Source organism: Dendronephthya gigantea, unplaced genomic scaffold, assembly GCF_004324835.1.
Source record: "Dendronephthya gigantea isolate DGI-Jeju-01 unplaced genomic scaffold, DenGig_1.0 000015F, whole genome shotgun sequence".
NCBI lineage: Eukaryota > Metazoa > Cnidaria > Anthozoa > Malacalcyonacea > Nephtheidae > Dendronephthya > Dendronephthya gigantea.
The window spans coordinates 1,726,221-1,743,821 of NW_021163025.1; the positions used below are offsets into that span (position 1 = coordinate 1,726,221).

General features: G+C 39.4%; 3 protein-coding genes across 5 annotated transcripts; 2 read left to right on the forward strand and 1 right to left on the reverse strand.

Moving 5' to 3' along the window:
* Positions 1 to 38: 38 nt before the first annotated feature.
* On the forward strand, positions 39 to 3,490 carry LOC114520144. 2 transcript variants are annotated; one of them, XM_028540365.1, is made up of 2 exons: positions 39 to 644; positions 1,927 to 3,490. In XM_028540365.1, exons 1-2 carry the CDS (start codon positions 120 to 122, stop codon positions 3,100 to 3,102), a joined length of 1,701 nt encoding a protein of 566 aa, XP_028396166.1. In that variant the 5' UTR covers positions 39 to 119; the 3' UTR covers positions 3,103 to 3,490. The 2 variants fall into 2 exon arrangements, with proteins under 2 accessions (XP_028396166.1, XP_028396168.1); XM_028540367.1 differs by lacking the exon at positions 39 to 644 and adding an exon at positions 684 to 1,397.
* LOC114520145 lies at positions 3,446 to 5,968 on the reverse strand. 2 transcript variants are annotated; one of them, XM_028540368.1, is made up of 5 exons: positions 5,893 to 5,968; positions 5,207 to 5,293; positions 5,004 to 5,120; positions 4,778 to 4,849; positions 3,446 to 3,688 (listed from the first exon to the last, which is right to left on the reverse strand). In XM_028540368.1, exons 1-5 carry the CDS (start codon positions 5,915 to 5,917, stop codon positions 3,480 to 3,482), a joined length of 510 nt encoding a protein of 169 aa, XP_028396169.1. In that variant the 5' UTR covers positions 5,918 to 5,968; the 3' UTR covers positions 3,446 to 3,479. The 2 variants fall into 2 exon arrangements, with proteins under 2 accessions (XP_028396169.1, XP_028396170.1); XM_028540369.1 differs by having other exon boundaries at positions 3,601 to 3,688; positions 4,623 to 4,849.
* A 1,731-nt stretch (positions 5,969 to 7,699) lies between these two features.
* Positions 7,700 to 15,736, forward strand: LOC114520250 (snake venom 5'-nucleotidase-like). The gene is made up of 16 exons (XM_028540482.1): positions 7,700 to 8,162; positions 8,752 to 8,838; positions 10,478 to 10,617; positions 10,740 to 10,865; positions 11,478 to 11,600; positions 11,716 to 11,881; positions 12,468 to 12,563; positions 12,654 to 12,766; positions 12,969 to 13,026; positions 13,310 to 13,380; positions 13,619 to 13,720; positions 13,918 to 13,995; positions 14,608 to 14,723; positions 14,884 to 14,959; positions 15,380 to 15,409; positions 15,606 to 15,736. The coding sequence occupies exons 1-16, from the start codon at positions 7,985 to 7,987 to the stop codon at positions 15,609 to 15,611; spliced, it is 1,566 nt and encodes a 521-aa protein (XP_028396283.1). The 5' UTR covers positions 7,700 to 7,984; the 3' UTR covers positions 15,612 to 15,736.
* Positions 15,737 to 17,601: the final 1,865 nt, after the last annotated feature.

The window sequence follows — 17,601 nt, forward strand, 5'->3', positions numbered from 1 at the left end:
GTAATATATAACGAGTTGCAATATTTGTTATCGTTCTCAATCATGCATGCGCGAAAGTATTCCTGACCTCTTCAGTGGGAATCAGGTGACTGCTGTATTTTGTTTACGGACTGAGAAAGATGTGGTTGTTGAAAAACGCTGCTAACACCGCTGTTACCAGCGGTGTGGATGCCGCTGTTAGAGCCGGCGTCACTCGCGCAATAATGGGAAAACCTTCGCCTTCAACAATAAATACAACAATTGTTAACCAATATGATAACAGTAGTCACAATCACACGTATCAAATTGACACCAAAGACAAACAAATAGAAAACGAAAAAGACTTCTGTAGTTGTCTTGATTTATTCAACGAAGGAATGGAAATGCTTTTGGCAAGTTTAGACCGAAGTCAAGGCGTTGAGAACATGTACAGGGTGTCGTATCACGGAATGTCTGAGGTGAGCAATCTCGAGTATATGGTTGAGGCGAATATCCTCAAAGCCCTGAACCGCGATATATTCTCGGCTGACGTCGATGAACTGAAAACCGTTTCAAAAGGGAGGTTGGAATGGGCTAAATCGTCTTTCAAATCGGCAAGCGTTGGTGCTACAAGAGCTTTCAACAATAAGGCGTTGGACGAAGATCGCAGATTATTGGCTGCTAAGGTAACAACAAGATCATGTGATTTCAGTTTTGTCGGTCGACTCAAAGCACCAAGTATTAGGTCATGTGCTTTTTCGTTTCTACACACCCCTCTTTGATTCCCCGAAATGCATTGTAGTGATTGATCTATGCATATCGGCATGACGCGTCTTTGTTATTTTTGAGTGTAAACATAAAACGTGCACGGACGTGTATAGATCACTTTGAATTCAAGTCGAAGTTTCGTGGCAAATGTAACTTCACTATACGGTGGACTTTGCAAACTACCCAAAATGCCAGTGGGTGCGATTATACAGCTCGTCTCCAAATCTGTTGAACTAGTAACAAACCTGGCAAAACTAAAAGAGGCCCGTGATGCAGCGAAGGCAAAGAAGACTCAAGTTAGGAATACAACGATAGTTGCCATTCCATATCAGGTTGACACCACAGACAAAGGATTAAGAATGTTATTAAACGAAAAAGACCTTCGTAGTTGTATTAGTTTGTTCAATGAAGGACTAGGAATGCTTATGGTGGCTTTAAACCGAATTCGTGAGCGGCCTGAGTCATGTGACCGAATGGCTCGTGAGGAAAATGTCCTTGACCTTGGAGCCGTTGTCTGTGATGTATTCTCGGCCGTCCTCAATGAACTGAAAATCGTTTCAAAAGAGAGCTTCGAATGGGCTAAATCGTCTTTCAAGTCAGCGCGGGAAGATGCTACAAGAGCTTACGTCAATGAGGCGCTAAACACAGAAAAAAGACTGCTCGCTGCAATGGTATCAGAATTAACCATTTCCCAATCGAGCAGGGAACTGGGTCTATGGACTGTTTGGAGGGACAGGAAATATAAGTCTTAAATCATTTGTTCCTCCAAACAGCCCATAGATGCTTTGCAGTTCGCCTGCTCGATTGGGAAATGGCTTATTACAATTACCCTATACAAAGCGCCCAACTACAACGCTTTCTGTGAATTCTGTCATGTTCGTCTTCAACCTTGACGAAAGCATGATGTAACCATAGGCAGCCTAATTATGTATGCACGCATGTTTATATACTATATATATTTATATAAATATATATAGTATATAAACATGCATGCATAAATAATTGGGCTGCCTATGATGTAACATAATATAGAGCCATAAATGCGTTCTCATGAACTTTATTTAAAATGAGGATTGAGAAAGAGCCACGGGAAAGCCGTTCAAAATAAACACACAAGTAAACTTCGAGATGTACGAATTCCATCGGCGAAAGTTTCATCGGCGAGATATTGATTTTTTCTTATATTTTCTATTTACATAGGTCAGAATCTTGAGTTCACTTTTGGGATGTTTGGACGAACCAGAAACAGCTGTCGCCGCTTGCCAAATGTATCTCAAAGAATTAAACGACATGCCCTGTGTTTCCCAAGCGCTTATGAGCGTCCTCCGAGAAATTAATCATGACAAGAGCAACGGCCTCTACGAAAAGGAATATACAAATAAGGTGTTAACCACTGTTGTCAATATCAACTGTATCGTGTTTCATTTCACAGAAGCGCGAGCCAAACATCTCCTTCATTATTCAACGTGGCCAAGGTTAAAAGTCAGCAGCACGATTTCCGTTCATCCCATACGAAGCGCTGGCTTACGCGCGTTAACCGACCAAACAGATCAGGCGCAATTGGAAATCCATTCCGAATCGATTTTCTTTAACGAAAGCATAGACGCCACCGACATGGCTGTCAACAGCGCTGGTGATTGCATTGTTCTAGGCTTGAATAACGAGAAAAACACTGTTGTTCGTGTTTACAACAACGTCGGAGAGTTTCGTTTCGAAATTACGCCGCCCGAAGCCGAGTCAAGCGGGGCTAACGTTGAATTCACGCCACGTGCAGTTTTTACGGACAGCGGGCATTACATCTACCTTCACGTGATGACAAGTCAAGCGTCGGACGATGATGATAGTTCATCTTTGTTTGTCTTCAACGAGGAAGGAGCCTTTCAACGAATCATTTCAGTTAAACGTGGTTACATGGCTTTGGAGAAGAATGCAGGCAGAATATTCATTTCAAACAGGAGACGCATTTTCATTTACGAGAACAATGGCGAATTGTCGCAAAATTTTGCAATTCCTGGAAATGTGCACGGCTCGTTCTGTCAAATATCTGTGTGTGGAATGAACACGCTTCTCCTGACCAGCACTTACGACTCAAATGTTTATCTTTTAAACCATTCCGGTTCTGTAAAGCAACAGTTTGAAGTGGGGCAGGCTCGAGGATGGAAGTTCATCGCCTTTAATCATATCAGCAAAGAATTAATCGTTTCATATTTGTCCAAAGACCTGACCAACTTTCAACTTGACGCTTTTCTGGAAAATGGCCAGCCTCTGGGAACAGTCCAACTGCCGAGAGCTCTACCGTCTCATCCGAGGTCCATGTTGGTAACAATGAATGGTCAAATTGCCATTCTTTATGAAAACAGTGTGCATTTACTTTGAACAAATACAAAGATTTTACATGCTCGCAAGATCTTTTCTTTACGACGATATTTTCCTCTGAATACGGCGCAGGGATTTTAAGTTTGCATTCGACAATTTCGAGATCTTAAAAAGGATTTAGCGAAAATTGATAGTGATAAAAGGGATATTGTAATTGGATATTGATTCTGTTAACACAAAATAGGTTTTCCACTTGTTTAGTTTTTGAGTCAGCAAATTGCCGAATTTCACTGATTTGAATGTTCAGCACCGCAGCAGGCTGATGTAATTAAAAACATTATTCCCAGCGAATTCGATGGCTACCTTAAGAACCAATGATAGATATATACGCTAAAAACATATGTATGAAATCTTCAATTAGATAATAAATAAGAATTCTATCTTTTGATATTTTTGGGAAAAAGTGTCGACCCTGTACCAACGGCCAAACTTTGGCTTCTGCCACGGTTCTTATTCCGTTTCACGCCAAAAGTATTCTGTGCGGTTGTTTTTCTGGTGTTGACGCTGCCTCTTCTAACCCTCGTCCTGTCTTGAATATCGTGTTGCGAGTTCGGATCCAAAGTATTCATTTTCTGGTTTAGATTTTCTGCAAGGAAAGGAATTCAGGACGGGCTTGTTGATTACATTGCACATACTTTCAAAGGCCAGTATGGAGACTGGATTTCCATTCATGGCCAGAAAATTCGGACATATTTAACATTCTACTTCCGCCTAAATTTGCATATGGTGTCAAAATAAAGCTTCGTGAGTTTATAGTAAACTGTAATGTGCACAGTACTAAACGCTAAAAATACACCTTTAGGTAGGTCAATTATAATTTGCCTTAATTGCTCGTTGCAGAGCAAGTTAATCTTAATATTTTTATACAGTATTTCAAAATGTTTTATCAGTATTCGTCCTGCATTTTCAAAACAAAGTTTTGGTCATTTATCACGTTGAATACCATATAAAACGAAAACCGTAATAGCGTAGAAATAAAATAAAAATGCAGAGCCGACATAAACCTTTGCCAGCAAAATATTACCTCAGGATCTTCAATATGACACGAGTTACAAGAAACAACCAGGGCAAATAGCAAAGATGCAATGATTTTCTTAAATTTTGCAAAATTTAAGAATGCGCAATATAATTTATAGTTCTGCAAACGAATAATATTTGAACAGATATGCAAATTTGCTACGGCAATCTGCATATTCCATGTCCGCAATTTCTGGCCATGTGCAGGGAAAAAGTTCGTTAGCCGTGAAATATTTGCATATTTTCTTTTGGAATGAGAATAGTCAAGCTGAACTCATTTATTTATTCTGTCAAAATTCCAAAGAAAAGTTGCAAATAATTCGCTCCCGAACACTTTCTCTGCGAATGGGAATCTATTCTAAGGCTAAGGCACACCTTCTGATCATGTCCTGGTGAAAGTTTAACTATGCAGTTTGTGTTTCGCTATTCGCGTGAAACACGGAACAAAATCATTTGAAAAGTGGATACACGAAATTTGCAGAACATGCACTTTCTTAACTCACATATCGTTCAAGTATTCCCTATATCGTATATGAACGAACAGTCAAGCCCAGGCGACACATTTGCTTAAAGAAGCAAACACATTTTGGTGATGATAAGATGGGACCGTGTCCAGTATCTTGATACTGAGTTTCATCTCTTTCATGCCGCACCATACCTAGAAAGTCCTTATTTCCCTGTAAACTGTGGAGTAAAGGAACGCAGGTTTCGTCAAGAGATCCTGAAAATCCTGGATGAAGAAATACATTTGTAGTACACTTGCATTATGTTTTTGCAAAACGTCGATATTGGTTGTCAGTTAACGTTTTGTACTAGGCAATGAAGGAAAGTGTATATATATATATAACCGTCTCAACCAAAACAGCATATTTCTGCATACGTACTTTCAATTTTTACTAGGATCAGAACGTCTCTTTCCTCCATGTGTTTTATAGCATAATCCGTGGGGGTTAACGACAGATTTTTCCGAATACCAGTTTGATCAGAAAGATCAATCTCATCTATGCAATAGAAATCAGAAGACGGTCATTTTTAATGTTGTATAACCGAAATAAAGGTATATATCAACTTTCAGTACACAACCTACCCTCTTGCAGGAGGTCACATCTTTGTTTAATGTTATCCAAAAGGCTGCAAACTTTACAATGTGGGTTGAACAATTCCTCTCGATCATCTATACAAGATAGTCAACACTCAATAGCAACATCTTGAAGTTTCCTTCCCTTTTGAAACAGATTTAAATCGGCACATCGACATGCAGCGTGCATAGTATGTCAGTATATGCAAGTATCCCGGCTTTGACTTTGTATACGCCTATACGGCAGTCTATACTTTCATTCTGTGCTATTTAAAAATGCGTATATAAACTATTACGATCTTAGTATAATCTTTATAATCAGTATACTGTGCTAGCTATAGTCATGTATGCATGCAAAGCGTATAGGTCATATGTTTGGCGAATCTGAAACTGGATCTGCCGAGAACTCCTTATTTATAGTTCATCAAGATGTATATTTATCTAAACTTCATGCATCTATCGTTTTATCGGCTGCTAAAACCTGTCGACGTTTAGTTTAGTAAAATAACTCTATAGCGCGCGTTCTATATCTTTTTTATATCGATCAATTTCATGCAGAACATAAAGTAAATACAAACAAAACGTATTTTTAATTCAGCTGGGCTTTAAACTCCGTGCACTTTTAGACGTGAACGACCTTAATGTAACGTTACAAAACGTAATAACACAATTGTTTGATAAAACCACAGCCTCACCTCCAAATTTAACGGTGATAAACATATTATTACGATTTATTCTTCCAACACCGGCTTCGAGATAAGAGATTTTAATATTCAGTGTCCGTCAAAAAGTATATATATTGTTTTTTAGGTATGATAATATGGAAAGAAAATGAAAATGAGCGTATTTTATTGGTTCATTTTGAAAGCCACCTGCTTGAAATATAAGTAAACATGTCATGTTTTATTGCAAAGAGTTGCCAATGTAAACTTGAGTATTTTGTATATAGTTTTTAGTTGGTAGCTATGGAAATTGTTGCTCTTGTTAAACAGCATGCTTGTTCAACGGTTCAGACACTCCTCTCAGTATGAGAAATGACCGCGCGTATTTAAGCCGTTCTTCATGCATTAAACAGGAGCCTTTTCATTGATATATCAGACAGTGCATTAGCTTATAGAAAGCTGTTTGACTTAATTTTTCGAAATAATTAATCAGTTTTGGATTGGGCATGGGCACGGGTGTTGATTCTGACCAAAAATCAAAACGTTGCAGTCTTCACGTCTGTCAGATCAATATTATATATTATTATATATATCACCGCCAACAAAAACAATTTTTTATAAATAACAAAATATATTTTCAGCAACTTTAAGTCTATGCTGTCCACAAGTTTTAAAGAGTTTACGTTTGAGAGTTGAAGTAAACCTTGATTAAGATATGATTAACTTGGGTTACCAAAATGGTTACGCTGAATCATGCATACATCGACAAAACCAGTTGCCATATTACCCGATGCATGTTTCATTAAACAAGATATCCATTAAACTTTTATATACTTGAGTTTACGCACAGTTTACTTACGCCAGTGAGTATGTATAAAAAATATGACAATACTTGACAAAAAAAGCTCTCAAAGTGGAGACAGACTGTCCGATATAAGCTGAAGCCAAGTGGCCGTTTATATAACTCATGCAGCTAATGGTTTAACCACCAAACGATCGAGAAAACCGTTACGCGAAAGCTTCAAATTCGTTAAAATGTTTCAGTTATAAGCTGGTAGATGCATGAACATGCGGGGAGGGGGGGGGTTGTGAGAGGGTGATGGTAAGGTGGCCTTCAGATTACGCTGAATTCGTGGTAAGTCGCAAGTTAATACTGAAATCATTCATTCAAGATTTTCACGTACATCGTATGCTGGAACGCAAGCTCTGAATTTGTACCCATATTCGACGTCATCTTGCAAAGAAATCGACACTCGGTCCTGGCAAGATGAAGGGTATTAATGGGGTTACGCTAAGGGGATCGTCGATTCGTCGTCATGCATTCTTGTCAACCGGAGTCCTGACATTTTTCCTTCCACCAGAAGACAGGGTCGTTAACCTTGTGAGGATCTCAGTGTTTTCCGAAACTGCTTCACACTGTAAAGACTAAAGATTACAGTTCATGCATGGTCCCCACGACAACCGTTGAAGATGCAAAGTAGGTTGTCACTGAAACTCGTTAGTAAATAAATATGTTAATTGATTTAATTCATGGAAGAACAAAACCAGCAGGAACCCCCATTTCATGTAAGGCTTCAAAAATTTCGAATGAAAACGCAAAGGTAGAGGAAATACCCTGGATACGAGTTTGAGGTATCTTGGAAGATGGAAACACGAAACGTCAGCAAGCAGTTATCTGGAGTTAAGCTCTGTTCGTTCACACTATCCTATTTTGTTGGATCCAATTCACTTCTGACGTATGGAATATAGTCTGTTATTGATAAGGCAGTACTGCATTGGCTTCAGTGCATTTGCTGCCCATAAACACAAGACAACAGACTAAAAAACATCCATCAGACGTGAATTGGATCCAACAAAGATACGTCATATACGCAATTAGAGCATTATGATTGCAAACAAAGCCGTCACAACAGGCTTACCTGACTGCGCAATGAACCCTCCAGGGTCGGGAATATATTAAGTGCTTCATTGCGCCTATTGTGATTGGGATGAAATAAGCTGTCACTTGATCTAAAAGCATCATTCACTTGCTGTTCGGGGCAAGAAGTGGCGTGTGTGTGATTTATCTTCCCTGGATTGAACAGAACCGAGCGACAAGATTGCGGCCGCGGCGAAGAAACCAAAGATGGCGTCTGCCGCCAAGAACAGCCTGCTCATTCTACACTTCAACGATGTCTACAACATCGATGCAAGAGATAGCGAGCCGGTTGGCGGTGCAGCGAGATTTCAGACGAAGCTCAAAAGCTTCCAAGACAGAAATCCGCTGAAATTCTTCTGCGGTGATGCATTCAACCCTTCTGTTAGTAAGTGTATCTAGTATTATTTACGTTGTATGGCGTGCGAGATTTTGGCGTGAAATTTTCTGCCATAATTATTATATTCATCTGTCGCAAACGGAACTGACCCCTGAAGTGCCCAGTACATGGATGGATGGCTTCATGACCTTCATTCTTTCCACAACTGACAATGAAATATACTCAAGTTGCATGCAGATTTACTAACATGAGTTGCATGATCGTTGTAAATTGTTACGCCAAGGTATTATTGGCTGTACTGGCTGAAGGTGGACACTATCTGCGCAGAGTTTTCATATCTCTGCGAGCGTTCTAGATCTTCGCTTCCTAAGTACTGTAGTCAGTACATCAATGATCTTATCACAGCATCGATTACAGCATGTATTCTCGTTTCTGTTTTGTAACTCAGCGAAGTTATTTTAATGTCCTGGCTTTGGGTGAAAGGCGCAGTTGAAGGCTTGAAGTTGGAGCTCTAAGCTGGCGAAATGTAAACATTCTGGTTCGCTTACAAAATCAGCATGTCAACACAGCCCAGCATGATAAATTAAAATATATAATATGCGTACACAATATTCATGTTCCCATTCTTTGTTTCTAGTGAGCACAATCTACGAGGGTCAACAAATGGTCCCTGTTCTCAATGCCTTTAAGATAAATGGAGCAGTTTACGGAAATCACGATTTTGGTGAGACTGCTCATGCACTTCTAGTTTATTTCAAGGGTAGTGTAACGTACGTCAGTATTATATAACTGGGTGCCTTCATAACTTCATGGCAGAGTGTGGTCGCACTGAACAGTATGTTGTTCCTATATATTGCAACCGCCTGGCGTGTTTACCGTTGTTTAAACCGCGCCAGATAAATTTTACCTCGAATAGATATTTATGCTGATGAGAACGAGATTGTAATGCGTTTTAAGCCCCGGTTTCACGGGCGATTTTTGACATCGATTATCTTCTCTTGGTGTATGCTATTAAGTAAATTTAACAGAGTAGGTCACTTTACTTCGCCCAGCTTATACAACTGCATATATAATTCACACAATAACATACGCTAGAAGGACAAAATTGCGGATGAAAATGGCCCGTGTGGCGTGTAGCCACGGCTTTAATGCGAACGTGTTTGCCAGCTATTCCAGTGTAAACGTATGCTTCGTATATTTTTTGTTGAGACGTTAAGCCTTATGTACACAAGAAACAATAGAACGAATCTGACGATTCAACCTTGTACCCAGGGTCATCAAGAGGACCCTTGCCGTTGGTAATGATTGAAGACCTTCGGTACGAGGTTTCTGACCATTTAGAAATGAATGACCGTGACAACAAAACGATTAAAAAAAAGACCGAATACTTTGAGATGACTCGTTGTTTTTACATTTTTACATTTCAAATTACATTTCAACGTTTCATTAATCATGTTGTATGTGTCATCTTGAAAATGACCGCCTCTTTCAGCGGGCCGAACAAAGAAAAGTTTTCCTTCCGAAATGAGCCATATTCTTGATATGAGTTCAATGCCTCAGCAGTGCGCTGTACGCAAGACTGCGTCGACATCATATCGTGTTGAATTATACCGCTCCAGCTGCGCGCGCAACAGGATCTGGAGCTGGGCTACGTGTTGTTGGCATCCATGATCAAAAAATCTCGCGTCACCACCGCACGCAAGGTCACGCATGAATTGATAACCACCAGCGCACAGTAAACAATAGAATCAGACTAATCAGAGTTGCAAAAAGAGTTTAACCTTCCTACGATAGGATTTCAAATTTTGAAAACCTTCCTCAAAATGACGTCACGTCACTCAGTCAAGTGGCAACCAGCATAAAGAAATATTTGGCTTTTGGTACATGCATGTGATCAATTAAAGTGCTCAACTTTGAACCTTCATCACAAACCTCATTCAAAGCAAACCTTCCTCCGGGTGGTACCCACGTATCCGCAGCTTTTTTGCAACAGATATCTATTATTATACTTTGAGACCAAGTCCGATTGTATCAAGCCCGTTTAGCTTAAACGGCGGATAAGTCAAAATTAAATAACACTCTTATATACGCCTCTCTTGAATGAGTCAACTTGAATATTATGCACTGAATATGTAGTTGTAAACAGTATCTTTGTAATAAGGTTGAAGACATTTTGTTTACTTGTTGAATAAAACGATAGACATACTTTCAATTTTGAACTTATCCACCGTTTAAACTAAACGGGCTTGATACAACCGGCCCCCAGGGCACTTGTATGACCACAATGGCGGACGTCACAACATACATAAGATTGCGTGCAGAAATATATATGACATGCTTGAGAACAAAAAATTTTTATTTAGATTTTGGTGTCGACGACCTGCTTGACTTCAAGAAGAACAGCAATTATCCTTGGCTGATGAGTAATGTGTTTGATAACGTGACTAACAACCCACTGGGCGATGGTGAAATAACGCTAAAGATTGACTGGGATGGTCACAAGGTAATTCGCCCCGGATTATTGCGTATATTTCGTGCGTATGAACTGGGATTGAGTTTGTTCTATCTTGAACTGATGCCCATCTGTAAACCTCGTCTTTTAAGTGCACTCGTTTTATTGAATAGATTGGTTTAATCGGTCTGGTTGAGAAAGACTGGCTTGATACTCTCGGCGCAGTGGATGTTGATGAAGTGAACTACAAAGATTTTGTTACCGTCGGGAAAGAACTGAGCAAAAAACTAAGAGATGAGGTAATTTATGAACTCATAGTAGGACGTCCTGGATCAGCGACTACCCCGGCAGGGGGGGGCAGGGCGCAAATGTTTAACCGCAGACTGGGGGTATGACAAGCTTGAGATTGCAATATCATTTTACTACTCCCCCCCTCCCCTGAGGGTCCACCATCGCGATCCTCGATCGACCAATTCCAAGAAGCAAAATTGCTTAAACTTTCAAGTATCTGGAGTTGATCGCCCTGGTCAGTGAATTCCGTGAAGTGCATGGTGTTGTAAATTTGGTTTCGCTCAGGCTTTCTTCGAAACGTTACTCACAACAAAAAACAACAAACTTCAGTCTTTTTCAAGACAAAACTAACCCGGACGATTAGGTCTTCCACAGATATTTCAAGGCTGAGTACTATTACGTGGCCGTCGAGCTCAGAAGTCGTGAAGATCCGAGCTTCAAATTTGATTTCAACAGACCCGACTACCTTACGTTTACCTTCTGCCCTTGTGATTGGCCGATCTGATGGAGTTATCGCATTTGATTGGCTCATGGTTCCTCAAAGTTAGCGGTGGTGGTGCTGGGAGTCTAAGCTGGAACTCCGTTGATAAATCATGATTCTTGTCATATCTCTATTTCAGGGCTGTGACTTCATCATTGCTCTGACACACATGAGACTGGAAAACGATCAAAAACTTGCGGCGAGTGTTCCTGGGGTTGATATTGTTCTCGGCGGTCATGATCACGATTATGGAATCTATGACGTACGTATGAATGGAACAGAACTTAGAGATTTGTTTGAGTTACTGAGTTGCAAGTAATTGTTGAAGAAGAATTTAAAACTTCGAGGAAGTAATTGCTTCTGTCACTTGTCATTAGGTTAATGGTAAGCAGGTGATCAAAAGTGGCACTGATTTCAGAAACTTGTCTGAGGTTGAAATCACATTCTCTGATGGATCATTTTCGGTGAAGACGACCAGGCATGACATCACTAGCGATATTCCTGAAGATCCAGAAGTGAAAGCAATCGTGGACAAGTATCAAGGTCAGCCATAAACCATGCTTTTGTAAAGGCGATTCTCCGCGGGCGAAGCGGCCTTTGAAAATCTGCCCATGGGACCATGACGGGCCTGGAAAACAAAGCGCGCTTCGCCCGCGCGGGCGGAGCGAACGTAATGGAGAATCGCCTTAAGGTCGATTCTTCATCTTTCTTAATCGATTATCAATAGAGATATGGGTCATCTTTATTTTGCTGTGACTTAGATTTCAATAGAGTACGCTATGAACTACATCCATACTATGCAATTCAAACTGAAAAATGATCCGGAGTGCTAACCATTCACCTTGGGAGAATGGGAGATTCCGGTTAGAAAAGCATTGAATGGTACAATACATTAACATCCAACTTTTCGAACATTCCGATGAAGGTTTTTGTATCATTTGCTGCGTTTCCGACCGGGATTTCCTATACCCGAAGGTTAATGGTACGCACCCCCTGATCATGCACGCTTCAAGGTCAATGGTAGGCACAGGGGATCATGCACGCCCCAAGGTCAATTTACGCCCCCCTGATCATGCACTTTTCCTGTACGTTTTGATAGTGGATTAAACTCTATTGAAAACTTCAACAGATAAAATTGAGGCTCGGATGCAAATTCCATTGGGGAAAGTGGCTGTTGATCTGGATGGACTTTTCGCCAACATACGAACCAAGGAAACAAATTTAGGTCGGTATGAATGATGGTATTGGTAATTTTTATGTTATGAGGAATGTTCAGAGAATTTCATAACGAGCCAAGCGTTTGACAAAATTCTAGGAAACCTGCATGCTGACATCATGCGTAATGCCACTAGATCAGACATCTCTATTGTCAACGCTGGTGACTTGAGATGGGATGCAATTAAACCTGCAGGAGTGTTCAGGGTTGAAGTAAGTATTGTTTGTAAATCTCGTCGTTTCACAGACAGGATAATTTCGATACCCCGTACCAATTTTGACCAACAGAAGTGTTCAGGGCTCATCTTTGCTTAAACTAAAACCCAAGACCGCCGTTTAGGAGTACGTATCTATATTTGGGATAAAATCAAGAAAAATGGACGGTTAAATTTTTGTGCGTTTTTCTTGTTTCAAGGATTTGGTGAGCCTGCTTCCGTTTACTCCTGCTCCAGTTGTCACTCTTGCAATTACAGGTCAGTGGTATACACTAGTTTGATGCAGTGAATAATAGCGTTCACGGTTAATTTATGGTTTATATGTAAACTTCCAAAACTGACCCAACAGCAATTTGAATAATGAATAGCTTTCTCTGGATGCGCTTCAAGGGCCACGCGTTCATCATTAAAACCTGGGTCAGGTCACCCCAAACGGTTAAAAAACACGATCCTGACTTGCCCAGGGGGGATTTTTTGAGAGGTAAGGGGGTTCTATCTCAAAGTCTGAGATACATTAAGTCTTGGCTATATTTTTGGTTAGGAGCGCAGTTGCTGGAAGCTCTTGAAAATGGGGTCAGTAAATGGCCACAGCAGGAAGGGAGGTTTCCGCAGGTAAAATATTACTTTGGGGAGTGGGGGAGAAGCTAGAGGGGTATATCCAAAGCTATACGTCTACCTACCTCCTGAGGTATTATCCTAGGTACTATCCAAATATCTTAAAGGCGTTAAATAGTCTGTGTTCGCACCCTCAACCAAATTTCATACCAGACTTCGACTAAAATCGATTGAAGATTCAGTTGCTGTATCTTTGCACGTAAAATGAGTAATATCTGGCTTGATTGTTTGGTAGGTCTCGGGTATCGAATTTACTTTTGATCCCAGCAAGAACGCCGGACAGCGAGTCATTGCAGGAACCTTGAAAGTTGAGGGAGAAGATGTCAACTTGGAAAAGGTGAATGATGAATGTAGATCACATTATTTCATGAGAACAACAACAAAAGGAAAGACGTAAATGACACTCATGAAAGAAACAGTCAACAGTCAACATAATGAAATTGAAAATGAAAAGTCGCATACCTGACATAACGGATTTGTTTCTTTGAAAATAAATGACAATGCTGTTGATGGATTGATCTTTTTGATTTTCAGAAATATACCCTTGCTGTCGGAGCTTATATTGCCGGAGGGGGCGATGGTTATGACGTTTTAACACAGTGCGAAATATTGGTAAGTTGTTGTCTTCCTGGTTATAGAAAGACAGGCTAAAGACGAGGTTAGTTTTTGACAGGAAACGTGCATTTATGGTTACTGTGTTTTGTATTCAAGATGTGTAAAAGCATATATTTCTGACAGGACGATAAAAATAGATATAAAAGTAAAAAGATTAACCATTGATAAAAGATTAAGACGCGATCGTTTATCGCGCTAACATGCTGGTTAAAATCGTTCTTCAAAAACACTCAACTGTTTTAGGCTTCAGGTTTTAGTTTAGTTTACAAATTGCAGCTGTACTGTTGACTTGCATCTAAAATTACATAAGAATATTTAGACTAAAAGGTATAAAAGAAAGTGTATAAATACAAGATATTTACAAAACATGATTAATATAAACAGTCAAGGCTATTTAGTAGTTTACCGCCACTGATTTCCTGCATTAAAAGCTTTGACTGACAACGGAATAAAAGTGACTAAGAATATTTAAGTGCATTCGCTTTATGTGACCATTCTCCTAATTTTCACGAGCTATCACCATGGATAGTTAAAAGACGATTTTAAAGATAGTTAAAAGACGTGATTTTATTATCCATGCTATCACTAAAATGATTTTTCTACCATTAGGTCGACGAAGAATGTGGCCCGGAGGAACGAACAATTGTCCGGAACCATTTTATAGCTTGCAGCATCATAAGTGGCATAAGGAAAGTGATAACTGGACACAGACAAAATATCGCTGTGTAAGTGGATATTGTTGACAAGAGATGATTGTCTCTACTCTCTGGGTTCAAGTGACTCACTCCACTCATTACCACTCATTACCACTCGTTACCTCTCATTACCACTCATTACCTCTCATTACCTCTCATTACCACTCATTCTCCTTGAATATACATGCAGTGTTCGTCGGGGAGAGAAGCGCGCGGATAAAGAGAAGGCTAGTGGCGATTACCCCATCGGAACAATAGCTCCTCAGGTAAGTCTGTCACCAGTTATAGGTTACCGTATACTAAAATTTCTGAAATTTTGATTGTTGTCAGGAAAATTCTGGTTATGTATGTAAAAATATGTCTCAACTCAGTTCACTTAACATTGAAGTGAATATTTTCCAATTCCTTTTTATCTTTTAATATCTGAGAAGAATACCTAAATTTCATGGAATCTTTGTTCACTGTATCAAATCCTAACCGCGTTCCGAGAATTCTAGATCCGAGCCGATAACCTGAATCTACATTTGTTCCTAATATGCTCAATGCAATACATATATTGATCGCTTTGTGCTTCTGTTCCGGTAGCCTCGTTAATTAAAATGTCATGTTGAAAAAGATATATGAATTATGAAACTATTTGTATATCGATTTCCTTCTTTTGTCATATTCTTGTCAATCTTTTTCAGGTCGAAGGAAGAATAAAGATTGTTGGTCAGGTGTGAAACCATTTAAAGCAATCAACGTCTTTATCAAAACAAACTTAAATAAGACTTTTTTAAGGAAGATTGATTTGATCAAACAAGCCAAGAAGCTAGATGTCTGTCACTACCATACAATTGAAATATTTTCACGACTGCATGAGTAGAGAATCCTTTTTAATTTAAACTGAGAATGTATTTTCTTTCTTTTTAGAATTAAGCGAAGACTAAACGAAATGTGAGAGGACTTTCACGCATGTAGAAATTAGGAGTTATTAAAAATAAAAAGACGTTAAATGGCTGTGAAGCGATGAGTGAAAATAAATGCATTGTGATGTGATGTTCACCGTTGGATGGCCTTGCTGTCCACTATAGCATGCCGAGATTTTCGAGAGTTCTCAAACAACGAGTGGGTAATGTTTTCAACAAAAACGTTTGGTTTATTGATCTGCCGGGTGCTACGTGATCTGCCCGTTGATTGGATATCAACCCACAGAAAAATTGCTCCCTGCCATTTAGCATTCAATATGAGCAGTTTCTATATAACTTGCCCCGGAAATCTCGAAAAAGATAATAAGCAACGAAAGCAAGTTATTTTTATAACACGAAAATTAATGAGAAAAAGGTGGAAATACTTCGTGAGCACTTGGTAATATCAGGTAATATGAATGCCAGATATGCAGAATCTAGTTTCAATAAGAATTTTTCAATTAATCTGTACTCGTAACTGCTTTTATGAGCGGTCAAGTCGTCTGTAAGCTCTGATTCCGACGCGGTTCTCATTGAGACATGATTAATGTTTACTTAATTAGTTTAGGTCTGTTTCAAATGCTGTGTTTCACATGAGCCGAAGACATTAAGAACAATATATAATCATTTGAGATGCCTCATTATCTATTGTTGTGGATGCATTTGCGGCACATGAGAAGGAAGAGTTTGGAAACACATCTAAGTCTTCATGACAATTGGAGCTCATTTCAGATTAGGCCTGGTCGTGATGATAGAGATGGCGTCTAAAAATCGACACTAAAGACTGTGTTAACTATGTTAGGGCCACCGGTTGAAGACTTTTTTGGTAATCTAAAATGATGTTGGATCAAATTTGATCGACGTTTATTAAAATTGGGCCGATATAAACGAGCCGTTTTTCACCACAATTCGGTGAAAGGCAACGCGATTAGACTCGTCGTTTCCGATATAAGATGATCGATATTTGTTTCTATCGTCATAAGGCAAGCAAACTGACTTCATGAGTTCTTCGTGAGACATTCTCAGTTTCTTCACGTCCTAAATCCGGGATGGATGACACACTTATCGAGCAATTGTCTTGTAAACATCGTTTCGTCTCCCGATTCACCTTGAACCTTATTCCATGGCATGGGAAATCTAGCCAGTAGAAATAGCCTTCATAGCCTAAACATCTTAGATTACTAAAGTGCAATGTTACCTTTGTGCGGCTTTTTTACGGCTAAGAAAAGTATTTTACAAAGTCAAAGTCTCTGTAGGAGACTTTATGAAGTTGTGATTCCGTAATTTCGAAAAGAAACTTTGATATTCGGATAATTTGTATGTGCTAATGAGGTCATTTATTTTCTAATAGTTTTTTTTAACGACTTTGGCATTTATTCATTCGCTGGCGCACGGTTTTTATTGCCAGTCGGGCCTCCCCGAAATAGCATTGTTAAATCGATGAGCTTAATTTTATCGCACATTAGATTTGAATAGATTATAGACTAAAAAAAAAGAGAATAACGTCGAAAAGATTATCAAGAATTATCGAGACCGAAGCTCTGAGTGTATTTAAGCCAAGTTCAAGAGCTCCACACGCGTTGACTCGACACTCGAGGAATGAAAATTTAATCTTGCGCTAAAGAAAGATGGCCTTCTGTGTTCTTTTGGCAGAAACCTGAGCAATCCTAAGCATTGATGCGACTAAATATCCCGGGAAACATAAATACAGTTGTTCATAGAAGTATCAAAAGTCAAAACAATGTTGTTCTGTAGCATAGCCTGAATTTGATTCAATAGGCTTCGTTGATATCACCTGAATGATCAATTCCATTCATATCGGAACCGGTTGTTTTGTGATGAATAAGAGCACCCTTCCAAAAATTTAAGAGCTAGGAACGCATTAATTCACAAACTCTTGAAAATGTTCATGCAAATATAGTCAGAATAGAGTCAGATAATCATTTATGAAAAAATTTCAA